The 26,988-nt window shown below is 37.6% G+C and overlaps 1 protein-coding gene across 2 annotated transcripts in view; it reads left to right on the top strand.

The window, feature by feature from the left end:
* ANTXR2 (ANTXR cell adhesion molecule 2) overlaps nt 1-26,988 on the top strand; it is a 137,243-nt gene that overhangs the window by 42,312 nt on the left and 67,943 nt on the right. For both annotated transcript variants that reach the window (XM_036337493.1, XM_036337483.1), the window contains exons 11-12: nt 6,565-6,643; nt 16,454-16,549. In XM_036337493.1, coding sequence (XP_036193386.1) covers nt 6,565-6,643; nt 16,454-16,549 — 175 coding nt within the window. The remainder of the gene's footprint in view (nt 1-6,564; nt 6,644-16,453; nt 16,550-26,988) is intronic.

The raw sequence follows: 26,988 nt of genomic DNA, 5'->3' as shown, positions 1-26,988 counted from the left end.
GCCTTTAACCTAGCTTCTTACATGAACACTTCTTTTCAATATACGTATGTATGTACATTTATACAATCTCTCATTCCATTGTCTCAGTAGGCGGTGATACAGTCACAACTTAATTCTTCTGTTTTCTCTGATAAATGAGACTTTTATTTACTTATTTTTTATCATGGATACCAGGACGTTCTTTATGTCTTTATTTTGGATATAAACATTGATGCATTAAGGCTGAGGACACTCTCTGTTTCTCTATTTCAGTACCTGCCCTTCAGTGGTGGAACTTTCATCTTTCCTTTCACACGGTGTATTGCTTTCTGATTACATATAAAAATGTGAGAAGTTTACCTAATCTGCATTTTATTTCTACTTTAAAATATTATGTTCCGTTCTGGAAATTGTCTTTTAAGAGGGTTAACAATTAATTTAAGCCAATCTATGGGTGGCCAACAAGATGTTGCCGAGTATGGAAATATTAAATAGGATGAACTTTACAATTCTGGCAGAGTTGGATTCAGGAGTGACACATCAGCTCTGTGCAAACATCAGGTCTGGTCTGTCATGTAAGAGATAGATTTGACTTATTCTTTATTGCCCCAAGTAAAGGAGAGAGAAAGGGTAGAAGGTAAAAGGAGGCACATTTCAGTTCAATATTGGGAAATCTTTCTAACAATTAGAATTATTTAGAGAGTGCTTGGTAACTAAAAGTGTTCAAAGAGGGACAGCTATGTGATGAGGTAGAAGATATCCTTAAATATGTATGTAAAACCCTTATTATCTGATTCTAAGTTTTATATTATTGAAGCTTCTGCTATTACTAAGACACTTGACATTTTTAGATGAAAGGCACTAAAAATTGAGTGATTATTTCTAAGTGCCTTTTTTGTATTTTATTAAAATATACAAATCAGTTAAAAAAGAGGTTATTTTCAGTGTAATACTGAAAACATTTACTATACAACATAGCTGTTATGTGCTGTACATCTCTGAATATAGCTTTGTTTTTCTTCTGAAATCTAGCAATCTTCCTGACTGTAATCTTTGTTTTAGTTATACATATATTTTGAGATATCTCAAAAATAAATTACTTTATTTAACAATCTTTTAACCATATTGAAGAAAATATTTTAGACAAAACATTAATTTATATAAATTCATAACTAGAAGTGAATTCTTCAAAGTATTCACAAATATGAAACTTCATTTTTCAACTTGTAATCTTTATTATGCATAAAACTAACTTTTAAAAAGCTCTGCAGAATATTTAATAGTAGCACTTAATTTCAAAATACCTTAAGTCACCTTAATTTTAATAACTTTCTGAGTAGTTGCCAGTTTAATTTTCAGTATGTGCAAATTGGAGGTAAATTATTTATTACTTCCAGCAAATGTCTTTCACAATTTTATTTAATTTTTTCACCATTTTTAATGGATCATAAAATGGCAGTCTTTTATTGGATATGCATAAAGTCAGTAGCAAATGAATACCTTGCAGATAGGTTACTATAGATTGAAATGTCAATCATATTTCATGGAGTATGAAATTTCTCAGATCAGAGTAGCTCTGACATATGGCACTGAATTATTCCCCTGTTTTGGAATTGTCATACATCTTTAAAAATTAAATAAAAGCACTTTGACCATTAGGCCTTCTTAAATTTTATTTAATGAATTATATATCACAATACTATTTAATATTTTCTCAAATGGAATAAATTTAGTTTTATCACAATTAATTGAGTACCAATTGATATTAAAATGCACTTCAAACAATCTTTTTGTTATGTTAGATTGTTTGGGCTTCTTCTATCCATCTACTTGGGGAAACATTTTTTAAATATGAGCAACGAGTGGAAGCAATTCTAAACAATGTAGAACCAATTTATAGAAAAGGAACTTGAAAGAGCTGTTAGTTCTCAGCCTATCTTCCCAGACCACCATGTGTTATCTGTACTATGGGCCGGTCCTGTCTCAGAAGGTTCTTCCTTATATTTCATGAACTTCACTTTCTCACCTGCCCGGCTGTTTCTTCTTAGATGTGACCTCAGGCTCTTCTTCTTACAGTCCTTTAACTCTCAGTTTTCACCATGATTGCATTTCTGATCCACAAACACATCTTCTCTGCTTCCTTTTCTTGCTGATGAGCTTCAAATCTCCAGACAAGATCTTTTCCTTAGCGTAAAACCCACTATTCAAATGTCCACTATCCAGATGTCTACTAACTCACTTATATTTCCCATAGTCACCTTACTCTTGAAGTTCCCAAGTTAAACTCATGTTTTTCTGTTCAAACCTGCTTCTTTTCCTATGTTTTCTGTGTAGGTTTATCCACCCACTTATACAAGATGGAACCTATGAAGTCATCTTTATTCCTTCTTCCTCACCTACAGCCAATAAGTGTCCAAGTCCGTTTATTCTAAGTCCTAAGTATCTCTCAGTTTTTATTTTAATACCACCCTCATTGCCACTATTTTCAGTTCTACTTTGATTCTTATGTGAAACACAGTAAGATACTCTTAACTGGTCTTTCTACTGTAGAAATTTACTCTTCTAAGCCATGCTCTATACTGCCATGCTCTATACAAATATCACAAGAGTGATATTTGTAAAACACAATTTTGACCATATTTCTACCTAGTTTAAAAACTCTTAAGACTAATTCCATATGTCTAAAGATAGCATCCTGGATTTCCCCCCCTATTCCCCTTTAGCCTGAAGGCATATATTCTCACTCTCACACTCTGGGTTGCTATATATTTAATGGCTTTCAGTTCCTTGACTGTTCTTTGCCTTTCTTGCCTTCCAGCCTGTCAAATAGTGCTCCAACTTCTTGAATCCCCTTCTAATCTCTTTCCCTAACTTCTGATCATCCTTTAGGATTCATCTTAGAGGTGAATTCCTGCAGAAAACCTTTGTTGATGCCCATGGCAAGGCTGAATCAGTTGTGTCTCCTACCTCATTCTCTGGAACCCCTGTGCATATATCTATTTTAGTTAATATCACACTCATATTGTCATTGCTTATATGACTTCCTTTCAATTACATTGTAATGCTGTGTGTGTGTTTTCTTTATTGGTTACTGCAGCCCTACTACCAAGCACAGCCTAGGTTGGCCTATTGCAGGTAATTTATGAATATATATTTAATTAACTAGTAATAGAATGATTGAGTGGTTGATTAAATAAGCTTATTGGAAAATATTCATAAACTAATTGGGAATGCAGTTTTAGGTTTAACACACAGTTCAACATTTCTACTGTTGCCCCACCCTGTGCGTAATTAGTAAAAATGACATAGCTTTAATATGTTTTTGTTTGTAATAAAAGCTCTATAACTGAGAGTATGGGTTTACTGTCTTGGTTATATAGAAGTTATATAGCAATAGGAGTGAGAAATCCATATATACTAACAGAAGTAACATGAAAAATTACAGAAAACTTTAAACACATATACTGGAGCCTTGGGGTGAAGAAAATCAAGGTATTGAGTTTGGTTAGAGGGTAAGATAGTTTTATCAATGAGTGTAGAAAGAAAATAGCATAGTTTTAGACAAAGGTCTTTTCCCAGCAAGCATGTGTGTGTGTGTGTGTGTGTGTGTGTGTGTGTGTGTGTTCACAAATAAATATCTCAGCATGTAGTAAATGTTATTATAGTTATACATAAGAAATAGGTGAATATAGTGAAAAATTAAAGAAGTGATACTCCAGCCGTGGGCAAACTACGGCCCGCAGGCCAGATCTGGCCCGTTTGAAATGAATAAAACTAAAAAAAAAAAAAAAAAAAAAAAAAAGACCCGTACCCTTTTATGTAATGATGTTTACTTTGAATTTATATTAGTTCACACAAACACTCCATCCATGCTTTTGTTCCGGCCCTCCGGTCCAGTTTAAGAACCCATTGTGGCCCTCGAGTCAAAAAGTTTGCCCACCCCTGTACTAAGCCCTTGTCCGTGAGAGAGATTTAAATATAAAACCCTAAAATATTTACTGAGGATTAAGGTAGTTTGTGGTAGAAGTGACTACAGAGTCAGAGAAGTCCAATATTTGGGCAAGTTACCTTTTAAGCTTCAGGTTACTTATTTGGAAAACTGAGATAATACTACTTCATACCTCATTGGCTTACTGTGAGAATTAAATGAGAAGGTAAATTTAATATGGCTTATAGTTAGAATTGATAAATGCCATAATCATTAATACTGCTGTTGACAGCAATGCTTTGATCAAGAAGGTGAGGATTATATTTTTTTCAATTGAGTCCACATGTCAAAAGATCCACCAGGTAGCTATCCATGTATGCAGAGTCTTTTTTTCTTTAACACTCATCTGAGGATGTGCTTATTGATCTTAGAGGGCAGAGGAGAGAGAGAGAGAGAGAGAGAGAGAGAGAGAGAGAGAGAGAGAGAGAGAGAGAGAGAGAGAGAGGTGAGGGAGAACATTGATTGGTCACCTTCTATACATGCCCAGACCAAGAGTGTAACTGGAAAGCTTCTGGTGTACAGGACTATGTCCCAACCCACTGGGCAACACCAGCCAGGCCTCCAGGTCTGTGGAGTCTTAGATCAGTTTTATTTGACAGCAGCCACATTATACTAGACTGAGTTTTGGAGGATAATGTGTAGTTATTTTGGTTGCCTACAAAATCTCATCAGCATGCATCCCTACCATAGGAAAGAGTGAACTTTCTTGTAAAACAAAAACTGTTCTATGGATCCCTTGAAAACTGAATCAATAAGATTACCTGCAATAATCATACTTTATTATAAATCAAATAATCTTCCCCCAAACTAAAGCCATGTCATGTCACATGCTTCCTGGTATGTGCTTTAAAGTAGAGGAATTAAGAACTAGGAAATATTATTTTTGGATTCAACTGTGCTTAGTCTTCAACAAAATAAAACATGGCATTCAGTTTTGCAGAATAAGCAATTAGGTTTAAGTTTTCTTTTTTAAGTAAGCCACTTGGCATTCTACATTGGAATAGTTCAGAAGTTCACTTAAGTTGATATAAACACCCTAAGTTCTCATTCTCTTGTGGATTTAACTAAGCTTTGTTTTAAACACAAAATGTTTTGGAGAGAATATTTTACAAGAAATATTATTAATAGGAGTATTCCTGAATTTTGAAGAAGTTTGCTAGTAGTCACTTTCCTGGTGGTTCTCTCTCTGTACAAATCCATACTAAGTTCACATTGAGAAAAGAAACACATTAGGAACTTTTATTTCATCAAGCATGTGTAGTATGATGGAAAGAGTTCAAAATTTGTTAGAGTCCTAGTTTTACCACTTTCAGCAAGGTAATGAACATTTCTGGGCCTCTTGTACCCCATCTGTAAACTGTGGAACTACTTCTTACTTGAAGAGTTATTGTAAGGATTAAATGAGGTAATATTTGCAAAATGTCCATGATAGCATCTGGCACATAGCAGGCACTAAATAATACCTCTCATCTCTCTTCTCCGGCATCTTTATTCTGTTTAATCCTACCTCTCCTTACCTAACATATATGGCACTCGATTCAAGGTGTAGAGAAGAAATCTTTTAAATCTAGCAAAATTCTACTAATTCAGAGTAATTAAGGCATAGTTTCTGGCTATTACTTTTTGGAATATCTTATGAGGATTGGAGCATAGCACTTTATAGGAGCCAGATTAACAAAATGTTACCTCGTACATTTGCTTTAATGAATCTTGTGATGATAGTAATATTTAGAAATGGGGAAAATAAGCTAAATGGGAGTTAAGGGTATTTTATCTCTTTTTAGATTTTTTGAACCTGAAAAAAATCTCATCATTTTTACAGATTAAGGAATTTTTTTCTAATTTTTTTAAACCACAGTAGTTTCTCCTTATCCATGGGGAATACATTCCAAGATTCCCAGTGGATGCCTAAAACCAGGGATAGTACCAAAACCTATCTATAATCTGTTTTTCCTGTATATACATACCTTTCACTTAAAGGGAGCACTTTACCACTTCTCTTTTGGAATATCCGAAACACTACTTTTGCACTTTGGGGCCATTATTATATAATGTAAGGGTTACTTGAACACAAGCACTGAGATACATTGATAGTCAATCTGATAATGGAGAGGGCTAAGTGTCTAAAGGGCGGAGAGCATTTGCAGCATGGATTAGCTGGGCAGAGGGATGACAGAGCAGGATGGTGAGAAATTCATCATGCTACTCAAAACAACATACAATTTAAAATTTACAATTTTTTTTATTTTATTTCTGGAATTCTCCATTTAATATTTTCAGACCACAGTTGACTATAGACTTATCTAAGTAAAGATTCAGATAAGGAGAGGATTATTGTAAAAAAAAAACAGGGATTTCTGAATGTTTCTGCTTATGTTAATACTTTTAGGAACAATTAGATCACTGACAGAATTTGCCTCTGGCTAGTCCAGTAGGAACTGGCACTAAGAAAGAAAAAAGCTGGAATTGCTGATTAAAGCATGGACTTTTAAAGTAGACTTTCCGGTCAGTTTTGAATTATGTGAAGAAATAAAAATATCCCATAATATTCTAGTTTTAAATTTATTTTTAATTTTTGTTTCTTCATTTTATTTCAGAACTCTTGATGTTTCAGTGAGCTTTAACGGAGGAAAATCTGTTATCTCGAGCTCATTAGTAGTCACAGCCACAGAATGTGTAAGTACAAAGTTTGTATAAAGTTGCCTTTTAAAAATAGTTCTATCCAGAAGTAACTTCCGTGTCCTCAGTGTTGAGCATACTATAGTAAAGAAGGTATATGTAATAAATGAGATCATTACAAGGAAAAATTTGTATAGAGTTTAAGTTATTTTTTTCCCCTGTGGCTGTGTTTAAGGGAATTTTCAGATAGTATATATTTTACTTGGATATTTATAAAATTCAAGTCATGTAAAATAAAAATAAGCTATGAGAATGATTTCCAACTGAAGCATTTCTTCTTGAAATATTAAACACATGAACAGAATGCTTTTTTGTAATGAAGGTTGCATTATAGCATCTATGACATTTATCCTGTTTTCAAAATTATTTGTGCATCTTAATGAATAAGCTATTGTTTTATCCATTTAACTGTTGGCGCTTTCTCATATGATTAAGGAATTTGATTTTGATAGCTTGACAATATCTCAGTTTGAAGCTATATTTTAGTTGAGATGTTGATTTATATTGCCTAAGATGCAATGTTTTGAAATGTAAGCTCCCTTGATAAGATAGTGTTTTCTTTGTAGTTAAAGTTTGGGGTTTATGGAAAATTTTGATATTAGATTGTTTACATGAAAACAGAACACAAAAATGGACTGATCACATGGCTATTATTTTTACAAGTATATTTTCTTCCTAAAAACATGTAAATAAAAGCAAAAGGGAAAACAAGCATGCATATGGGCCCTTGGTCTCTATGAATACCCTAAGGATAGCTCTATCAGTACCTGTTTCTATTTTGAAAATAGCTAGCTTTAGTCCCCTTTTTACCTATAATTCATGTTGTAATTTGTAGGTTTGGTGGATGTTGCAATCTGTAAGTTTTCTGTTCCCTCCGGATGTGGTTGAGATTACAAGCACTTGTGGTATAGCTCACTATTAAGCTCACTGAAATGACATTCTTTCTCCATCCTTCTTCCTATTCTGCACCTCCAGCCCTCTTTTTTCACCTCTTTTCACACAAGCAGGAAAACAAATCTTTTCTGTATCCTGTAACCAGCATGATTGCAGTGTGCATAGATGCTGAGGCTAAATGACTCATCTGGAATTTATAAGTTAGATGCCTTAAGGCAGTCTTTCTACATCTTGTTAGTTCTCAGGAAAACATAATGTGACTTAAAGTGGTTTAAAAGTGAGGTGAAAAAGAAAGAGTCAGGTGATTTCAGAAAAAGGGATATCGGTTGTGTCATAGATGGAGAGTGAAGGGACAAGCTGTAATATTAAATAAAGGATCAAAGCAATTTTCATGGAAAAGAGAGTTGAGAAAATACTTAAGGAACGTGAGGGAGTGAGCCCTGAAAATCACTCAAGGGAGGAGTGTTTCATGCAGAGGGAGCAGCTAGAACAAAGCCTGCAGTGGGACTGGGCCTGGCAAGTTAAAGAAGAGACAAGTGGTTAGTTTTCTGGAGGCGAGGCAGTTGCGGGGAGTAGGAGTCTTGAGATGAGTAGGCGGGAGTGGAGGAAAGGAGACAGGTTTTGTAAGTCATTGTAAAGACTTAAGTTTTTCTTCCGAGTGAAACAGGGGGCCTTGAAAGGTGACTCGTTATGGCAATGTTTTAAAAGGATCATTCCAGCTCTTACGTAAAAATATACTTTGCAGGGAGGGTCCAAAGTGGAAACATGGAGACCGATTCTGTGGCTTTTTCCGTAATTCAATTCTAGGCAAAGGGAGTGTGGCTACACTATGGAGATAGCCATGGAGATGGTGAGAAGTTGTTGGATTGAATTTAAATATATTTTTAAAGATGGTACCCATGGAATGGACAGATTAGATGTGGGTGTGAGGGAAAGACATTAAGAATAGTTTCAAGCTTTTTCATCTCTGCAACTATGGTGAGTTGTCTTCAGGTTGAGTAATTTTTGTAAGAGGACAGTGGGTAATATTATGGAAAATACCTGGGCATTGTATTTAATTGAGATCCAGTCTTCCCGCATATTCAGATGTGATAATTAGGTGAGAGGCACTTTGTGATGTTACTCATTATAAGGTGATACTTTGGGTTTTACAGGCATTTGAAAACCAAACAGAAGAAACACCATTATTTTAGCAACGATTAGTTCTTGTGGCAACCCCACAGATACAGAAGCCTCTCTCTGCACTCCAAGAACAACATCCGGGCTTAATCCTGTTAAGGCACTCATGTCACTGAACTGTCATTTCCTGTTTACGTCCGGCCTTTCTCAGCAGTCTTGAGATGTTGATGGCAGGGCTTGTGCCTTGCTTGTTGCCCCCTCCCTTGCACAAGACTCATTCACCAAAATTATTTGTTCAACAAATGAATGAAAGTAGCTGTATATCTAGATTAAATGTGGGAAATCTAAGGTTTAGATGAATGAGATTTAAGACTAGAGCCTGTGGAGGGTATTTGGGCAGTCATTTCTTTTCTATCTCAGAAGGCCTCCTAAATGTGTCTCTGTTTGAAAAAATACAGTTAAGGGTGTCTTGACCTCTCACTTCCCCCCTATCCTCCTGGGAACCACTGCTCTTCTTCTGAATCACTTGGAATAATAATACCAAGAATGCGTTTTCTGACCATGTATTAAAAGCAAGACACTGTGCTCAGCACTATATATGAGTTAATCCCTTTATGACTTCATGTGATACTCAAAATTCAAGAAGAGGCGATTGGTTATTACTTTAATTCTACAGATGAGAAAACTGAGGAACAGAGAGCCGCCTTCCGCTGTTAGTGCACATTTATGTAAACATGTTAGAAGGTACTTTTCCTGTTAGGTGGACCCAACCCTCAGCAGGGGCACATGGTTTGATGCGCATTACATGTGCTGATTTCAGCCCCCACTGTGCCGAGAGAGGGCGGACTTGGGACCTAGAGGCTCTGGAGGTTAAATTACTTGTTCAGTTTCCCAATTGAGTAAAGGCTAGAAGTGAGACTTGAACCCAAGTCTGTCTTGCTCTCAGGCTGGACACCTGCACAACCTGCCATTTGTAGCCAGGCCCCAAATGGATTTTTATAAAACAGGTTGGTAATGTGTGTGTGTGCATGTGCGTGTGTGTGCGTGTGTGCGTGTGTGTGTGTGTGTGTAAAAAGTCAGGTAGTGCCCTAACCGGTTTGGCTCAGTGGCTAGAGCATCAGCCTGCAGACTGAAGGGTCCCAGGTTCGATTCCAGTCAAGGGCATATACCTTGGTTGTGGGCACATCCCCAGTAGGGGGTGCGCAGGAGGCAGCTGATCGATGTTTCTCTCTCATTGATATTTCTAACTCTCTATCTCTCTTCCTTCCTTTCTGTAAAAAATCAATAAAAATATATATTAAAAAAAAGTCAGGTAGTTAGCATTTCAGGCTTTGGGGCTGTACTGTTTTTGTCACTTCTACCCAACTCTGCCCTGTTGTGCAAAAGCGGCTATAGACTTCTATAAACAAATGGGCACTGCTGGGTTCAACACAAATATGCACATTGAAATTTGAATTTCATGAAACACTCTTCTTTTGATTTTTTCAGCTATGTAATCATGTAAAAAATTTTCTTAGTTTGTCAGAGATCTTATGAAATAGATGTGTTGATTTAACCTTTGGGCCACAGTTTGCTAATTCCTAATATGGAATATTCCAAAAGAATCCAGTAAATGAAATTATCACCTACTCCACGATTCCCCCTACCCCAACTCTAAATTCATGGAAACAAAATTGTGGAGACCATTTCTCCCTTTCTGTGTCTGTTTTATTTTTAATAAGGTTGCTGTGATTATTTTCTAGATAGATTAAAACTATTCATGGAATTTTGAAATTTTTGACTGATTCCTCTTTCCCATAGTTATTTTGGAAGTGTAGTAGTGACTCTGGTTTGTTTTTATATTTCTGTGATTCTCTTAGCTAGAATTTCAGTTATATTTGGCAAAGTTTTTGACTGTACATTATAACTTGCTTTTAATGAAGTAAAGGAAATTAGATGCAGAGAAAGTTAAAAAACGTAATGTATCGAGGATGACAAGAAAATCTATTTCTTCTACCCTAAGATCAAGTTCAATATCCTGATATAGCTCTAGTTAACCAGAAAAGAATTTTGGCTTCATGGTCTTGACCAATATCTGGGTACTAAGTTGCTGACTGGACTGCTCAGTTAACTTGTATACCCTAATCTTTTTAGATATCTGAAAATGCTACTGTTCAAAACTATAGTTAGAAAGAATTGTTCTAACAAATGGCCAATTGAAAGGTCATTCAACAAATGACCAATTCCTTCTGTAATAAAAGGAATTACTACTTTTTAGAAATTTGTGTTTCCTATCTCCTCTTCAGCTTTTTCAGGTGCTAGCAGGTCCCTCAAACTCTGTGCTTTAGCCAAAGTTGTCTTTTTCTTGTTTTTGCAAAAATCCATTAATTCTGCTTTCATTTCCTCCCTGGGCTTTCTTATGATCCTCAAGGAGGTCCTCTCAGAACCTTAGGGCAGGTTAGCTCGCAGTTTGACATGTTTCTGTCGTAGTTTCCTTATATACTCACATTTGTAATGATTTTTTCAAGGTCTGTCTCTCTAACTAACCTGTGGGCTTCATGAAGACTTGTCTAACTTTGGTACCTGTTTAACCATGTGCCATTGAAACAGAAGCATGCCCAACCAGAAGTGAGAGGCATTTAGGTTCTGCGTATGATACAAATCTGTGTTATCATATCTAGTTCCCTTTGACTCTAAGTCTTCAGTTTGCAGCATGTTATCTGCTCATAGGAATGAAGTCTATGTATTTGACCTCTCCTTAATTTGTTTATAAAGTATGTGAACAATGAAATGACTTCCCTTTCATGATTGAAGTCTTTTATGCACTGATAGTGGCTCTGGGAAATCAAAACAAAGGAACTGGGAACTTCTGAACTTGTATACAGTTAACTGAGCCAATGTCTGGGACCAGGCATCCAGAGCTGGGTTTCATACATTTACAGCAAGTCCAGGTTGTCTGAAATTCTGTGCTTCCTCTGACCCATGTTCTATCATGCTTAGCTTAAATATGAAAAAAGAATAGGTCTGCAGGTCTTTAGAAGGTGTGTATTTTTGTTTTAATTTAGTGTAGACAAATCTTTGGAATCAGTTGAGATAATACTGTCATACTAAATGTATATTGCATCTAGACATGCATAGTGTTTTGTCAATTGTTCCTTATAGGGACATTTATTTTTAGGGAAAATCAAGAATTTAATTGCCTATCATGCCCAGCCCATCTACTTCTGATTCTGTCAGCATCATTTTCTGAATTTCCTACTCATAACACATTCATAGAAAAAAACTAACCACTAAACTTTTAGCAGGTCCATACCCCCTGCTTGCATATCCTTATTTCTGAACACAAGGTTTGAATTCTAAGAAAGGAAGCCAGATGTTCAGAGAACCCTTTTGAAAGCTATATAGCACAGCCAATGAACAACTTCCGTGAGTGCTACGGCTAGTCCCTCGTGCAGGAGAGGTCTCATGCCAGACTCATTTCATACACGAGCAGTCCCAGGCTGGATGTACCTTATACAAGCCCTTAGATGTGAAGGTGGGATCATAGATTTATACATTTGACAGCATTTCTTCCATAGGATACCCCAGTTTTTATGTATTTCTTTGACATTGTTTTTCTGTTTGCTTAGATTTTAAAGCTGAGCATAAGCAAACCTGTGAAGAGTTGCATGATTTTTCATGAATGCTTAGAATTCTGTGTATAAAGATGTACTTTGAGTATTTTCCCAAGTAGCCTGATGTATATTTGAATTATTTTCTATAACGTACTTATCTCTCTCCTACCCCACCCCCTGCCACACACCTCTTTCTATGTGCAAGATGCTTATTTAGATGTTTAGGATACATCAATGGCCAAATGTGGAGCTTATATTTTCATTCTCCCTAACTCTAGATGAATAAATTGCTAGATGCATAGATGCCTTTTTACTAGTGGCCTGGTGCACAAAATTCGTGCATGGGGGGTGTCCCTCAGCCTGCACCCTCTCCAATCTGGGACCCCTCGGGGGATGTCCCTCTTGCAATCAGGGACTGCTGGCTCCTAACCGCTCACCTGCCTGCCTGCCTGATTGCCCCTAACACTCTGCCTGCCGGCCTGCTCACCCCCAACTGCCCCCACCCTGCCAGTCTGCTCACCCCCAACTTCCCCTCCCTGCCGGCCTGCTCACCCCCAACTGCCCCCACCCTGCCAGTCTGCTCACCCCCAACTTCCCCTCCCTGCCAGCCTGATTGCCCCCAGCTGGTCCCCCCTCCTGGCCTGATTGCCCCTAATCCCCTCTGCCTTGGCTCTACCACCATGGCTTTGTCTGGAAGGTATCCTGGTCTAATTAGCATATTACCCTTTTCTTAGTATAGATAGAGGCCTGGTGCACGGGTGGGGGCTGGCTGGTCTGCCCTGAAGGGGGTTCCGGATCAGGGTGGGGGTCCCCTTGTGGGGGTGGGGCCAGCCTGGGCAAGGGGCTGATGGCTGTTTGCAGGCTGGCCATACTCCCATTGGGGTTAGGGTCCCTGCTGGCAGGCATGACCTGCCTGGAGGGCTGAGGGCTGTTTGGGGGTGGTTTGCAGGCCAGCCAAGCCCCCAGCTTTGTCTGGAAGGATGCCTGGAAGGTCTCCAGAAGATCTCCGGGTGTAATTGGCATATTATTCTTTTATTAGTATAGATGCTAAATTATTTTTTATGGTAAATATATGTAAGAACATTTTTGAGTGCCTTAAGAATGGTTTGATAGTAGATGGAAAAGCTCTGTGAAGATAGTGTGGGTGTGACGTTTTCTAGTTATTTTTGTTTTCTGAAAGAGAAATCAAATGAAATGATCAAGGATTCTAAGTGATACTTTGGTGGTGTCTGTTTTGGTTTATTTGTAACCTAATATTAGTTACAGAAGTAGCTCCCATGGTTAGTCCCTCTTCCATCCAGATAAAAACATTAGAAAACAAATGACAGCTTTAAATGTTCATGTGTACTTGATTCTAAATCTTTTTATGAAAATTTCTGAAGTTAGTTAATGTTTTATGGTCTATGCTGCCCTGAGAACTATTTATTTTAAAAATTATTTTTAATTTCAGTTTACATTATACATTATTTTATATTAGTTTCAATATACAGCATAGTGATTAGAAATTTTCCAGGCAAATATTGAAAACCAAAGAAAATAATTCAAATATACATCAGGCTACTTAGGAAAATACTCAAAGTGCATCTTTATACACAGAATTCTAAACAATCATATTCTTTACAAAGTGTCCCCCCTGATTTTCCAGTACCCACCTGGTCCCATACATAATTATTACAATATTATTGACTGTATTCCCTATGTTGTATTTTACATCTCTGTGACTGTTTTGTAGCTACCAATTTGTATTTCTGAACCCTTTCATGTTTTTCACCCAGCTCCCCTGAGAATTGTTTTAAAAGTTATTTTGTAATGGATTTATTGAAACTGAAAGCCTGCTAATAATAAATATCTTTGAAAATTGATTTGTTTTGGAACGGTTTCCAAGCCACTATCTAGAATCTCGTTTGCTTTGCATTTCTCTGTGATATTAACAGATGATCAGGAAGTGACACATTTCAAGATTTTTCAGATTAACCGAGTAAAATACTAGCACTTCCTTGCTAATACTTTTGAAAACTACCTTTTCTTCTTTTTTCCAGTTATTTTCAAATAAGATTATTATCTCTTTTTGTGCATAGGTCACTATGTATTACTCTTCCAATTCCATTATAAAATGTTCTGATTAAGTGCTACTACCATTCTCGCTTAAACATCAGAAAGTCTCTATTTGATCAATGCTAACATTTTCCAAAGTGGATTCTAGGAATTCCTGGACCTGTAGGTTAGTGAAAATGTTATGAGAAAAAACAAAGGCTTCTGTGCCGATATTAAATTGGACTTTCTTTTTCTTCTAAAAAACCAGAGCTTTAAACATGTTAATGGGCAAAGTAATTTTCTGAGAGATATAACAGTCTGACTTTTCCACACAGTTTGTTGCTTCAGGAACAACTGGCTTTCTTATTTGATGGATTAGTATGATGGTCTAATTTTAAGTGAACTGTTTAATTTCTCTGGGCCTCTATTTTTCAGTACCTTTAATACAATGCCATTCTAAGACCCATACTGGTAGGTCCTCTGCCCCGCCCCCAACATCTCAGTCTATCAGCTGTTGGAATCAACGTGGCTCTCATCCTGACTTCTGAGCTTCTACTGATTTGTTTGGAATGCCAGAAGATGTATCTCTGAAAATCTGCCTTATAAAGTGCCTTATAATGTTTTCATCCAGACAGTGTATTGATTTATTCTTTTTCTTTCCTGAGTTCTTTCCCTTAAAAAACAAAATGAAACATTATTACTGGGGATCCCACAGCATGGGTTAGGTGGAGACACCTTGCTCCCTTGGGACCTTTAGCTTTACACTAAAAAATCAGGCAGCATTCTTCTCTGTGTTTGTGGATGTTGCAATCTTATTTCTTTGGAGGCCATTCTCTCAGTAAGTAGCCTCGCATGGGGTGGCCACTGGTCAGTGGGCTGGACCTAGCCCTGCTTCCTAGAGGTCACAGCAAAGGCTTCCTTGGGTCGTGACTGCAGTTATGCTTGTGGGATGAACAGGTGGTTGCTAGAGGAAGGGGGTTAGAGGCAGAGCCCAGCGAAGGGCCTTTGGGCTGGAGGAACTCTACACTAGAAAGTAAAAGAACACTGCTGTGGCTTTTGTGGGGAGAGCATTCGAGCTGCCGTAAGAGATGGTCTGATACGTGAATGCACGAGATTGCATTCTGGCATTGGTGCATGTATACCATTTGCCAACAAGAACCGCTGTTGTTAACTTTTCACCTTGGTGATTTTTGATAGTCATCTCTTCTATCATTAAATATATAAAGTAAATAGTATTCCATCCTCAAAAAGTCGGGGGAAATTCTGCCTAGAGGTAATCATGATTGTAACAGTCCTTTCCCAGAGACAAAAGATAAGGATCATAGGGACCATTCCTGTAACCCAAATACTGATTCTTTTTTACATTCCTTTAAGGCATAATTTAAAACAATCTCTAGCACTTTAGAAGATTTTATATTTATTATTACTTGCCTTATAATAACATATATGAAATAGAATATAAAACAATTTATATAGTTTAAAGAATTTAAAGGAATAGAAATCTGGTTTGACATTATTATGCTTCCTTTATTGGTTTCTGGTGTTTCCTTAAAAAAATGTGTATCGGGTATAGACATAAGAATCATTCATACCTGTTGAGAATTTTTTTAATCCTCACCTGAGGATATGCTTTTATTGATTTTTAGAGAGAGGGGAAGGGAAAGATAGTGAGAAACATCAATGTGAGGAATTTCTCTCCCTTCCTCTCTCTCTAAAAAAAGAGGGGGGGATGGACATTCACTAGAATTTTTCACACAAACAAAAATGCCACAACAAACAAAAAAGTATCAAAGGAGGAGACTTAAGGACAGTTACATGAAATCCATTGTTGGTAGGTTAAGGGGGCAGGAGAAAGCAAAACAGGGACATCTCTGGGACAGGATAAAACAGAGACACATGATAGTTAATAACAATAGACAGGCTCACTTTAGATAAAGGTTGGCCTTTGTCAAGGAAGGTGCAGTCCTCGGACGTGACTGCCGGCCTTGACCTGTTTTTGCTTAGGATCTTTATGTTCAGACCATCCTGTGTGGTTACTCTCAGTCTCTGAGTTTGCAGGCTCACCACACAGGCCTCCCCTGAGCTTAGTATGTGGCCCCCTTTCGTCCACAAGGACTTGACCATTAGCTTCGCTGACCATCTTGCTTTTGTTTTCTTCCTCCTCCAGTCTAATGGGATTGCAGCCATCATTGCCATTCTGGTGTTACTGCTGCTCTTGGGCATCGGTTTGATGTGGTGGTTTTGGCCTCTTTGCTGCAAAGTGGTGAGTAAGAAGGATTTTTAGCTACTCCTTATTTAACCTGTGAGATATAAATAAGGCTTGGAATGTGAATCAACACTACATTGTTCACCAACAGCAAAGTTTCAATTAGCAAATTGAACTTCAATCATTTTTATCACTAATAAGTTCTAGGAAACATGCATGCCAATAAATATTTATTGTAAAACTTCATCTCAAAAATATTTCAAAATCAGGTGTGGAGGAAGAAGGGAAGAGGAAGGTAGAGGAGGTCATAGAGATAAAGGCTTTTGTACTAAGTACAAAAGAATTTCAAGTAAATTGCATGGTATTTTCTACTGGATTTATTGGAAGAAGTTGATCATCTGTCAGGTTTTTTTTTTTAATATATCTTTATTGATTTTAGAGATGAAGAGAGAGGGAGAGAGAGGTAGAAACATCAAGGATGAGAGAAAAATCACTGACTGGCTGCCTCCCACACGGCCCACACTGGGGATCAAGCCTATAACCTGGGCATGTGCCCTGAGCGGGAATTGAACTGTGACCTCCTGGTTCATAGGTTGATGCTCAACCACTGAGCCACGCAGGCTGGGTTGTCAGGTGTTTTTTTAAAGTGCGTATTGAATCTTTCATTACCTCTGTGAAAGATCTACTATTTCAGAACCTCTCTGTTTGCTTCTCAGAAAAGCAATTTAGAAATAAGTCATGTGCAAATGTTAGGGGAACTGTTAGACAGTCACTTTTGAGGTTATGCCAGTTGGTTTTTGTTTGTATCATGTTCCATGAGTGAGTAAAACCTCTGAGAGAATCTGGGAGTGAAATAGTTTTCTACTGCTGCTGTCTTAAATTGCCTCACATTGGGTGACTTAGCTTAAAACAATGCATATTTGTTATCTAACCACGATGTAATCACAGATCCAGCACGGGTCTCTCTGGGCTAAAAGGTATCAGCATGGGTACATTCCTCCTTTAGTGCTCCAGAGGACAGTCTGTTCCCTCGCCTTTTCCAGCTTCCAGACGACACCCGCATTCATTGATTAGGGGTTGTTATGGGTTCACTCAGCGAGATAGACCACCGACTCAGAATTTAAATTTAAGAGCCTTTATTAAGCTGGCCAGCTGACTACAGTTACAGCACCCTGCCAAAGCAGAGGCCGAACTGTAGTGCCCACTTCCATGGCCAGCGACTACAGTTACAGCACCCTAGCCAAGCAGAGGCTGAACTGCAGCCCAGACTACAGGAGTTACAGCATTTTTATTTGCAAAAACCACATAGTTACAAAACCTTAGTTCCCAACACAGTACAGCATCATTACAGTGACTACCTTCCTATCTATGTGTTCTAGGAACAGAGAGTACAGAGTGCTGGGAAGGGGCCATGAGACCATATCTCAAGGCCTGGCCTGATGTCAGTACCTTCCTATCTATGTGTTTTAGGAACAGACAGCACAGCATGACCCGTCTGGCCGAAGTGCCAGATATGCACCCCTCCCCCATCTTCAAAGCCAGCAACGATGCATCTCTCCTGTAGTCACGGCACCCTCTCTCTCAACCCAGCTGGGATGGCACCTCCAATGTTAAGGAACCATGTGATTAGGTTGGACACTAGGATAATCCAGGATAATCTCCCATCTCAAGGTCTTTAACCTTAATCGCATCTGCAAAGTTCCTTTTACCTTGTAAGGCAATTTAGTCACAGTTCCAGGGAATTAGAGTGTGGACATCGTTGTGGGGCTGTAATTCTGCCAGCTACAGGGTGGAATGTTGAGAGGTAAATACTGGCAGATTTTAAGCAATCCCGTTTGGACTCTTCAGGCGTCACAGAAAAGATTATCCTGAAGAGCACCTTTTCAAAGCATGCCTACTACTTATTCTGATAGTGTCCCTTTTATTAGCAGCACATCATTTAGAACTTTGTATTCCATAGATCACAGTATTGTTTTACGTACTATTACTAGGCTGCCTTTCCCTCTCATCTCTGCTGACTGATTTCAGCAACATCCGGCAGTGCTTTTGTATTAGTCTTGCCTCCATTATTCATTGTACTTCAGTCGGCTTTCACGAGGCAGCTTTACAGTCCTTTACGTCAGAGCCTTTGGCCCATGGAGGAGATACAGAACTAAACAACAGTAGAGACAAGAAGCATCCTGCCTCTTTGCTGAACTAATCAGTTTCCTGCCGTAGCAGTTTATGCACAAACGGCTTCCTGTTTTAATCTTGATTTTCCTAGCTACGACTATTGTAGAGCAGCTAGCATTCTTGAGTCTCAAATTTACAAAGCAAAAATGTGCCCTAAAGTGATTTGTACTCCTTGCGTTTTTATTTTAAATTTTGCAATGCTGGATTTCCTTCCTTCATTACTTTGCAATTTCATCTATTATTGGCCAGAGGGCTCACAAGTGTCAAAGTGTATGTTTTTTAAAGATACTTGCAAAAACTGAAGCAGGCTTCTTTGGGAGTTTACTGGATGTGCTCCAAGGAGGTTTCCACTATCATTTTGGTCGTGAAAATAGATCTATTTTGACCCTGAGACTCTTCAGATTGCAAAGCACATAGTGTATTTCCTTCTGCCAGGCTTAGGGCACCTTTAAAGGTGTGTTTTCAGGACGTGAGGGCTGCCAATCATGAACGTCTGCTAATTTCTAGAGCTTACTTACCAGAGAGAACCAGTTTTAGTTTACATTTAGAAATATAGACCGAGAGAGCAGCTAGCCCTGTGTATGAGCTGACACTTAGATCTAGGTATAAATGAGTCACAGCTAAATATTTCCTAAAGTAAGGTTTAAAAGCAGAGAGAAGGTAAAGGCAAAATTCTGTATTCAGCTCTTAGCAATCTAATAAGTTCCAGTATTGTGCTGGGAACTGGGGAGTGGGTGTGTCTGCACAAAGATGATGAGAATATGATATGAAAAACATATTTTAATATGAAAACACAGAACTGTGGGTAAAATGTCAATGGAGGGTCAAAAGTGCCTCAGTAGCAACGGGTGTAAACAGTAAGAACACAGAGGAAGAGGGATTTGCTAGAGTTAAGGGGCTATTTTAGAGGAACCTGACTAAGCTGCTGACTCTAAATTGAGCTTTGAATAATGAATAAGTTGTTGGCAGTTGGTGGGAGACATTTCCGGTGAAGTGTGTGCAGAATTACTAGGTATTCTGGCATGCTTTGGGAAGGCCGAGGCTGAGGCCTAGGGTGCCAGTGGCAGGGAGGGGTGAAGGATGGCTTGGGATGTAGCCATGAACCCCATTAGGGAGGACCTCCTCTGTCTTTTAGGAAGTTTGAACTCTCCCTGGGCATGAGGAGAAGCCACTGGAAAGGTTTGATCAGTATAATCCTCTGAAAGAAGCTTTTCTTGTTGCTTGGTTAGAGGTCTGGTCCTCAGGGGGTTAAGTCTGCTTAACTGCTTAACGCAGTTCCATCAACAATTGAAATGGGAAGCCAGTGACAAGTAGTACATCTTAGAAATGGTTGCAGCAAAGTATCTCTAACAAAGTGTGGAGAGTTGGAGAATAACATAGAGGCTAAGTGAGCTAGGGAAACATGGAGAGGTGATGGAAAACCAGGGGCAGAGGAGACTAACCTTGTGGAAAAAATGTTGAGTGTATCAGGTGTTGTAGTATAACTGCGGGAACTTTATTTTACTTTGTTCCTTTTACAGAATACACATGTGCAATGCTGGAATTAGAATGTGGTTATTTAAATAATTCTTAGCATTAACTTATCAGGGATCAGTTTGACTTCGATTGTCGATTGTTAGCAGTGATATTACTTTTTAATGGGGTGAGAAATGCATTTCTCTCAGCTTGGTGTTATAAAGCTTTCTTTTTGGTTGCGTGTGTTTTAAGTATCAGTGGTAGAGATTTAAAGGTATGTCTGTTCTCTGGGCATGTTTACATCATGTCTGTGATTCACCTCTTAGGGAGTCACATGCTCAGAAATTCTTATCAGGATAGAGAGCCTGCGGGAAAAGCCCTGAACAGAGGCCTTAATATTTGTCACACATTCTTCATTCAATGGTTTCATATTTAATGGGAATATCTTATGAAATGATTTGATCATTCATTGTTTAAAAATTACAGTTTCATGTATAATAATAGCTCAAATATGACAGTGTTACTTATATCTTAGACAGTGATTCTCAGTTTGTTTGTTTTTTCATGCCTGAGGACTCCTATAAGAGTGGCTGTCCGACTTCAGTGGTGGCCGTCCTCCCTGAGGGGAAGGAGGGCTGAGATATCCCGGGATCAGTGCAGTTTGGAAAGCCCTGTGTGGTAGGCTGGCTAATGATCTCTGAAGTTATCTGGGTCTTAATCCCTGTACACTGAATGTTAGCTTCTATGGTGAAAGGGACTTTGTAGATGTGATTAAATTAAGGATCTTGAGATAGGGAGATTGTTCCAGGATGACTTAGGTGGATTCCTAGATCAACCATTGTAGTTCATTATTTAATGAACTAATAAAGAAACATATATTTCTATATCAAAGATTTAGGGTTTTTTACACACTTGATAATTATATTTTAATATAATTGGGTTTCTTTAAACTCTGTTTATTTTAATTTAGCTTAATTATTCCGAGAAGGGGTTCCATAGGTTCACCAGATTGCCTCTGAGGGGCTTAGGATGAAAAGGTTAAGAAAACAAAACAAAACATGCAATAGAATCTGGACAGCCAAGATGCTTTTAATATGAGACTATTTAAAAATTTTAAATCTTTCAGTTTATTTTAATGAGTATTTTCAAGACTAAAAGAGAAATGATATCATTTAAAATGTTGCAGAATAGTGTCTTTTCTGTGCCTGGGCTTTCCATGACAAATAGAAATCTAAATCAATGATATTTGGAGAACTTTATCTAGTAATAATCACAACAAAAGAGCCCTCATGCAAAGCTGACATTTTGGGGCACTACCAATAGTGAATTATGGAGTGTGTTGAGTTTGCAAACTATTCCATAAGGGGAAAAGTTCTCATTTTTGTATGAAGTTATTTCTCACCATCTGTTAAGAGTCTGTATCCTGCTCATTGAGTATCCTCACATCCTCTTTTACAACTGCTTTTCTTTAACAAAAACATCAACAGCATCCTCTCTTTTTCCTTAAATTAAAAAAAATGGGACAGGAAAGATTAAAAATAAACTTATGTATTGAATCATGAGTGAGATAACGGAAAATGTGGATGTTTTCATCATTGTTTAGCTTAGAAGGCATGTTGGGTTTACGGCAGATTTGTTGTACTATCAGGATGGCAGAATGACGATCCTGTAGTTGCATCATTTGGAATAACCAGACTCTCCACAGGATTACAGATGTAAGGCTAATGAGGTGGCAAACAAAGGCTTTCTGGAGTGTTGTCAATTAGAGTGTGTTATACAGCTGCAAATATCTGAATATACTGGAAATGATACATGCTCACTCTGCTCTGGTGTCCTTGGCCAAAGTTCTCCATCCGCAAGGGAATACTCATTTCCCTTGTGCATTTAAGACATTCCATAAAGATCTCATACATCTTAATTTAAAAAACCATTTAAAAAGTTATCATTTTAAAGCCCAACTTGTTTATAAGTAAGTTGAGCTTTCATGACGAGGATATATCTGACTGGAGCTCTAAGGAATCATTTTCTTAGCCAGCAACAGCTGTGCTGTTTTTTGTAAATAGTAATAATGCTTCCACATTCACTTGTTTTTTATTGTTGAGGAGGGCTCGTGGTGCCTTTATTGAGTTACTTTGAGAGCAGCTTGATAATTTTTTTTGGAATGCACAATAAAGTAGAAGTAATTTAAATTTTAATATGCCTTCCTTGCACCATTAATTAAAATGATTTATGTTTGGTTGCCCCCTTGAAATAGAGTGTGATGTTAGTACTCATTGCTTCCATGGTGATGTTTTTCAACAGAGCATCGTGTACAAAACAGGGTACCAAACTCTTCCTGGTCCTAGCTTATTTGCCTTGACAGCAGCAGCTTAACTTAACTGCTGGCAGAATATATTCTCACACTTCTTTCCAGTCCTCATTTGGCATTTTTAAATGATTAGTCATTGACCAGACTTCCTACCAGTTATTTGTTGATAGTAAGAATCCTTTCCTTATTAAAGATTTTTATTGATTTTTAGAGAGAGAGGAAGAGAGAGGGAGCGAGAAACATCACTGTGAGACAAACATTGATTGGCTTGTCTCCTGAACTCCCCCTACTGGGGATTGAGCTAGAAATCCAGGCATGTGCCCTGAGTGGGAACTGAACCAGCAACCTTTCTGTTGCCGGGATGATGCCCAATCAACTGAGCCAGACCAATCAATCTTTGACCATTGATGAATCTGTCAAGGAGGAAAAGAAAGGAAATGAAAGGAAAGGCAGGATGAGGTAACCCAGATCGTATTTTGGTCTGGATGTTGAAAGCATCTAATTTTGTGAGATTTAGAAAAGGACTTCCCAACAGCAATGTAAGAGCCTTTGTGCTTATGCACTTCAGAGGAGAGGAACTACACTTGCTCTCTGATCTTATCAAAAAGAGATGGGAAAATGAAAGGAAGACCCACCTATATTTTTCAACAAATTTTTGTAGCCAGTAAGAATGATTTCTCTATTGTCTGTGGGCTCCCAGACACTTAGATGACATTGCTGATAAACTGGGCATTTGTTTTTGTCATTGGCAAGAATCAGTTCTGAAATAGTTCTTGATCTACAGTTGCTGTACAGTATCTTTTTTAATTCAGTGCGGTTCACTGTTGACAGTTCTTTTCACTCTTTTCTGAATATCAGAACATATGATTGCATCAAGCTGGCTGCAGGCTCCAGTGCTGACATTTTCTAGCGCAAAGAATGCCCACATCACTCGAGCATTTGAAAAGTGTTAATGAGCAGATCAAAAGGACTGTTGCCTGAAGCAGCTAACTTTTTTTTCCCCCTAAGAAATCGGCTCTCCTCCAAACTGAAATCTTCATTCTAGCAGCTAAGTAGATGAGATGTAATCCTCCCCGATGATGATAATAACAAATAAAAAAAAATTGGAGAAGAATCAAACTCTGCATATGGTTCATAAAGTGGTGAAAGTGTTTTCCAGAATCTTCAACTGAGCTGAAGGATGCTAAGTGGAAAAAAATTCTGGCAACTAGGCAATATTATGCCTTTTAAAATCTGCAAATTCTCATAAAATATGGTGCATATGAATACATCTTTTTCTGAAATGCATGTGCTCTTGCACTATTTAACACAAGAATGAGATTCTCATGACTATTATTTTTAATGTATTTGGACTGACAGTAAGGTTTCTCATTCTCCTGCACTAGTTTGACTGAAATGTAGGGATATCAGTGGGACACAGATTTTGCCATTTTTGGCTTTTGGGCTGAATGGCTTCATATCATTTCTCCCCTCCTTTGTTGCTTATGAGGCCACATGGTAGAGTGAAGAGAGAGGGAGCATTTTGAAACATCAGACACATAAGGAACATTTTATTTTCTGTTCCATCATTTCTAGGTTAGGGATGTTGACTATGTGAATTATCAAGTTATTGCTCAATAAAATGGGATGATAAACTTTTTTCACATAGTCACCATAAAAATTAAATTATATCTATCTATCTATCTGCCTACTGTTTTAATGCATTCATCCATCCGTCTATCTGTCCATTTTTCTATGCATCCCAGCCAGTGACAATTACTCAACAAATCTTAAGCCTTTTCTTCTACCCTCTTCCCCTTTGCAGTCCAAACTTATTTTGAAAGGATGTCATATGGCAGAAGAAGTTGAACTCAGAGTTTGAAGGTAGATGGGCCTGGGTCCTGGGTTTGAATCCTAATACTAATGTTTTCTCTTTGTATATCCTTGAGCAAGTTATTGAAGTTGGAGTCCCCTTATATTTTAATGGAGAGAAGCATAGTAACTGCATAGGGTTATATGACAGAACCAATAAGTGGTGGTTACTGTTAACAGTAATATTAATACACAAATGAGCCATAGCACTGACTCAGTTTCTGAAGGTAGTGTTATATTTTGTGGTGATGGCTTTGTCTCTTAATTTACCAGGTCAAAAGTTGACTTAGGCAGAGTTTTAAGGCTGTTGTTCCTATTGTTAAGAATGTAGAAAATGTATCTGCCAGGATTTCAGAATCAATTTAAATTTATAATAAGTCATGCATTTAGTCATTTGTAAGATTAATTACATGTTATTGGAAAAACAAACCCTAATGTTCTTTTCTATAATAAGGTGAATACAAATGCTTTAGACATATGGCCTACTTAATTATGGAAAGGCATAGAAGCAAAAGTCCTGGTGAAGACATTATGATTTGTAGTATTTTTGTTTGTTTGTTTTTTTAGCATTCTATTGGAATTTTCATCTTGGAAAGGGCTACAATTAATTGAATTAATTTTCTAGATGAAGAAACTTAGGGTAGTCTTACATCTTCCCACCTACCACCGAGTTCCTTAGTTCTCTGAATTTATTGGTTAAGAGAAATGTGATGCTCCATTTTCTTTGGAATAAGCAATATTTTAGTTTCATGGAAATCATCTCTGTTTATCATTTATTTATTTTTCCTTCCTATTTTTCTCATAAATTTAGAAGTTGGCTATGAGCCTTTTAGAATGTTCTCAGCTATTTCCTTCAGTTTACTTTTCATTCGTATTTTTATTACCTGCTGCTTGCAGAGCACTTTATTAGGTACTAGAGATATTTATAAAGAAGGGGGAATGATTATTGCCCTGAAGAACTCTACAGTCTTAAAGAGTAATTGAAAAATTCCAAAATAAACATATAAACCCAAGTTAATGAAGCATGAATAGTTCAACTGAACAGCAAAATATAGTTTTAGAAGTTTTAAAGCTTCCAGATAAAGCAATAGTAAGTTGGTGGAGTAGTCTGTGAATGCTGGATAGGAGTTAGCATGAAAATGGTCATTTCATTTGGGGGAAGCAAAGGGATCTTTGGTCTTCCTGGAGTAGAGGGACATGGAAAGGTATATGTGTAAATCAGGGATTAGGATGGAGCCACACTGTGCCGAGGCATGTGAACAAGGAGAATAAAAAACCGGGCTCATGTAAATGTATTGAGAATGAGCTTTGTTTTTCCAGGTTGTGGCTTATGATACAGGGACTCCTGTAAGGTGAAAGAATAAAGGGACTCCAGTAAGGTGAAAGAATGCAAAGACACCTCTTACTATTCTTTTGTGAGTTTGTCAGCAGTGATCATATAAGGATTGGAGTTTTGTCTGTATCAATACTATGCAGGATAATGAGTAAGGCATTAAAAATGGCAGAATCATGGAGAGGGGTGTCCAGTAATTCTTGGAAGGTCCATAGAACAAGGCTCTGGATACCATTTATTTCCTCAGAAATTTATATCCCAGTGCAAGATGTACAGGTAATAAGCAGAGTAAATTTTAAATCCTCACAAGGAAATGAAAATGAGTTTAGATATATTATACTCAGACTTAGCGGAATGAAGGATGTACCTTGGTCCTTTTCTAGTGAGAGAAGTTTAGACAACACTTCATGGTAATTTGCAAAATTAAGGGTGGAAGCATGATTTGTAAGGGCTCCAATAAATTTCAATAATTCATTGATTTCAGTTGTGGTCATTGTAACCATTGACCCATTTTGACCAGAGAAATGATCAATTAAGCTTGTGTTAGAAAAATATTTACCTGACTACATATGTTAGAATGAGGGATGGATTAGAGATAGATAAACAATCTAGATGTCTAATTTAAGTAAAAAGAGAATGTAGACATTGATGACAAAAAAGCAATGGTAATTAAAGACTTATCAATCAATACCATCAATATGTTATTAGTTAAAATGCATAAAATGGGAGTGAGGACTGTTGGGGTGCATCTGTTTCCTCTGAGCACCATTCATTTACTGATAATGGGTATGCCACACTTAAAGTGCTATTAGCAGTTCTGGAAACCACACTTTGACATATTGATCAAATGAACATACACTAATGAAACTGACCAAGATGAGCACATAACTCAGAGCCATTGCATGAGAAACGGCTGTGATGTTTAGCTTTGAGATGAATAAGTTCAATAGATACATGGTTATCATCCTAGTATTCAAAATTAGGAACTGCTCTCTTCTGGAAGAAAAATTAGTTGTGTGGCTGTGTATTTCCACATCCTAGGATCAGGACTAAAGAGTGGCATCTACAGAGAGGGAGGCTTTGGCTCCTTTGGGGAAAAACACTTTCAAATGATTTGAGTTTCTTGCCAATGGAATGAACTGTTTTGTGAGGTAGTGAGTTTCTCTTTATTGCAGGAATTCAAACATAGTTGGGCTATAACTTGGTGGGAATTTTTCACAATATTGAAGTTTTGGTTGATTGTGAAAAATGTTGTATTAGATATTTGTAAGACCCAGAGAATATTGAGTTTATGATTTTAGGTAGTGACAGTGGGAACAGAATGCAAAGAATCTGCCCTTCTTCCCTGGTTCCCTCCTCTCCTCCTTATCCCTTTCT

The sequence above is a fragment of the Myotis myotis genome, unplaced genomic scaffold (assembly GCF_014108235.1).
Source record: "Myotis myotis isolate mMyoMyo1 unplaced genomic scaffold, mMyoMyo1.p scaffold_m19_p_1, whole genome shotgun sequence".
Lineage (NCBI taxonomy): Eukaryota > Metazoa > Chordata > Mammalia > Chiroptera > Vespertilionidae > Myotis > Myotis myotis.
This window is presented reverse-complemented; position numbering and strand designations above follow the sequence as displayed.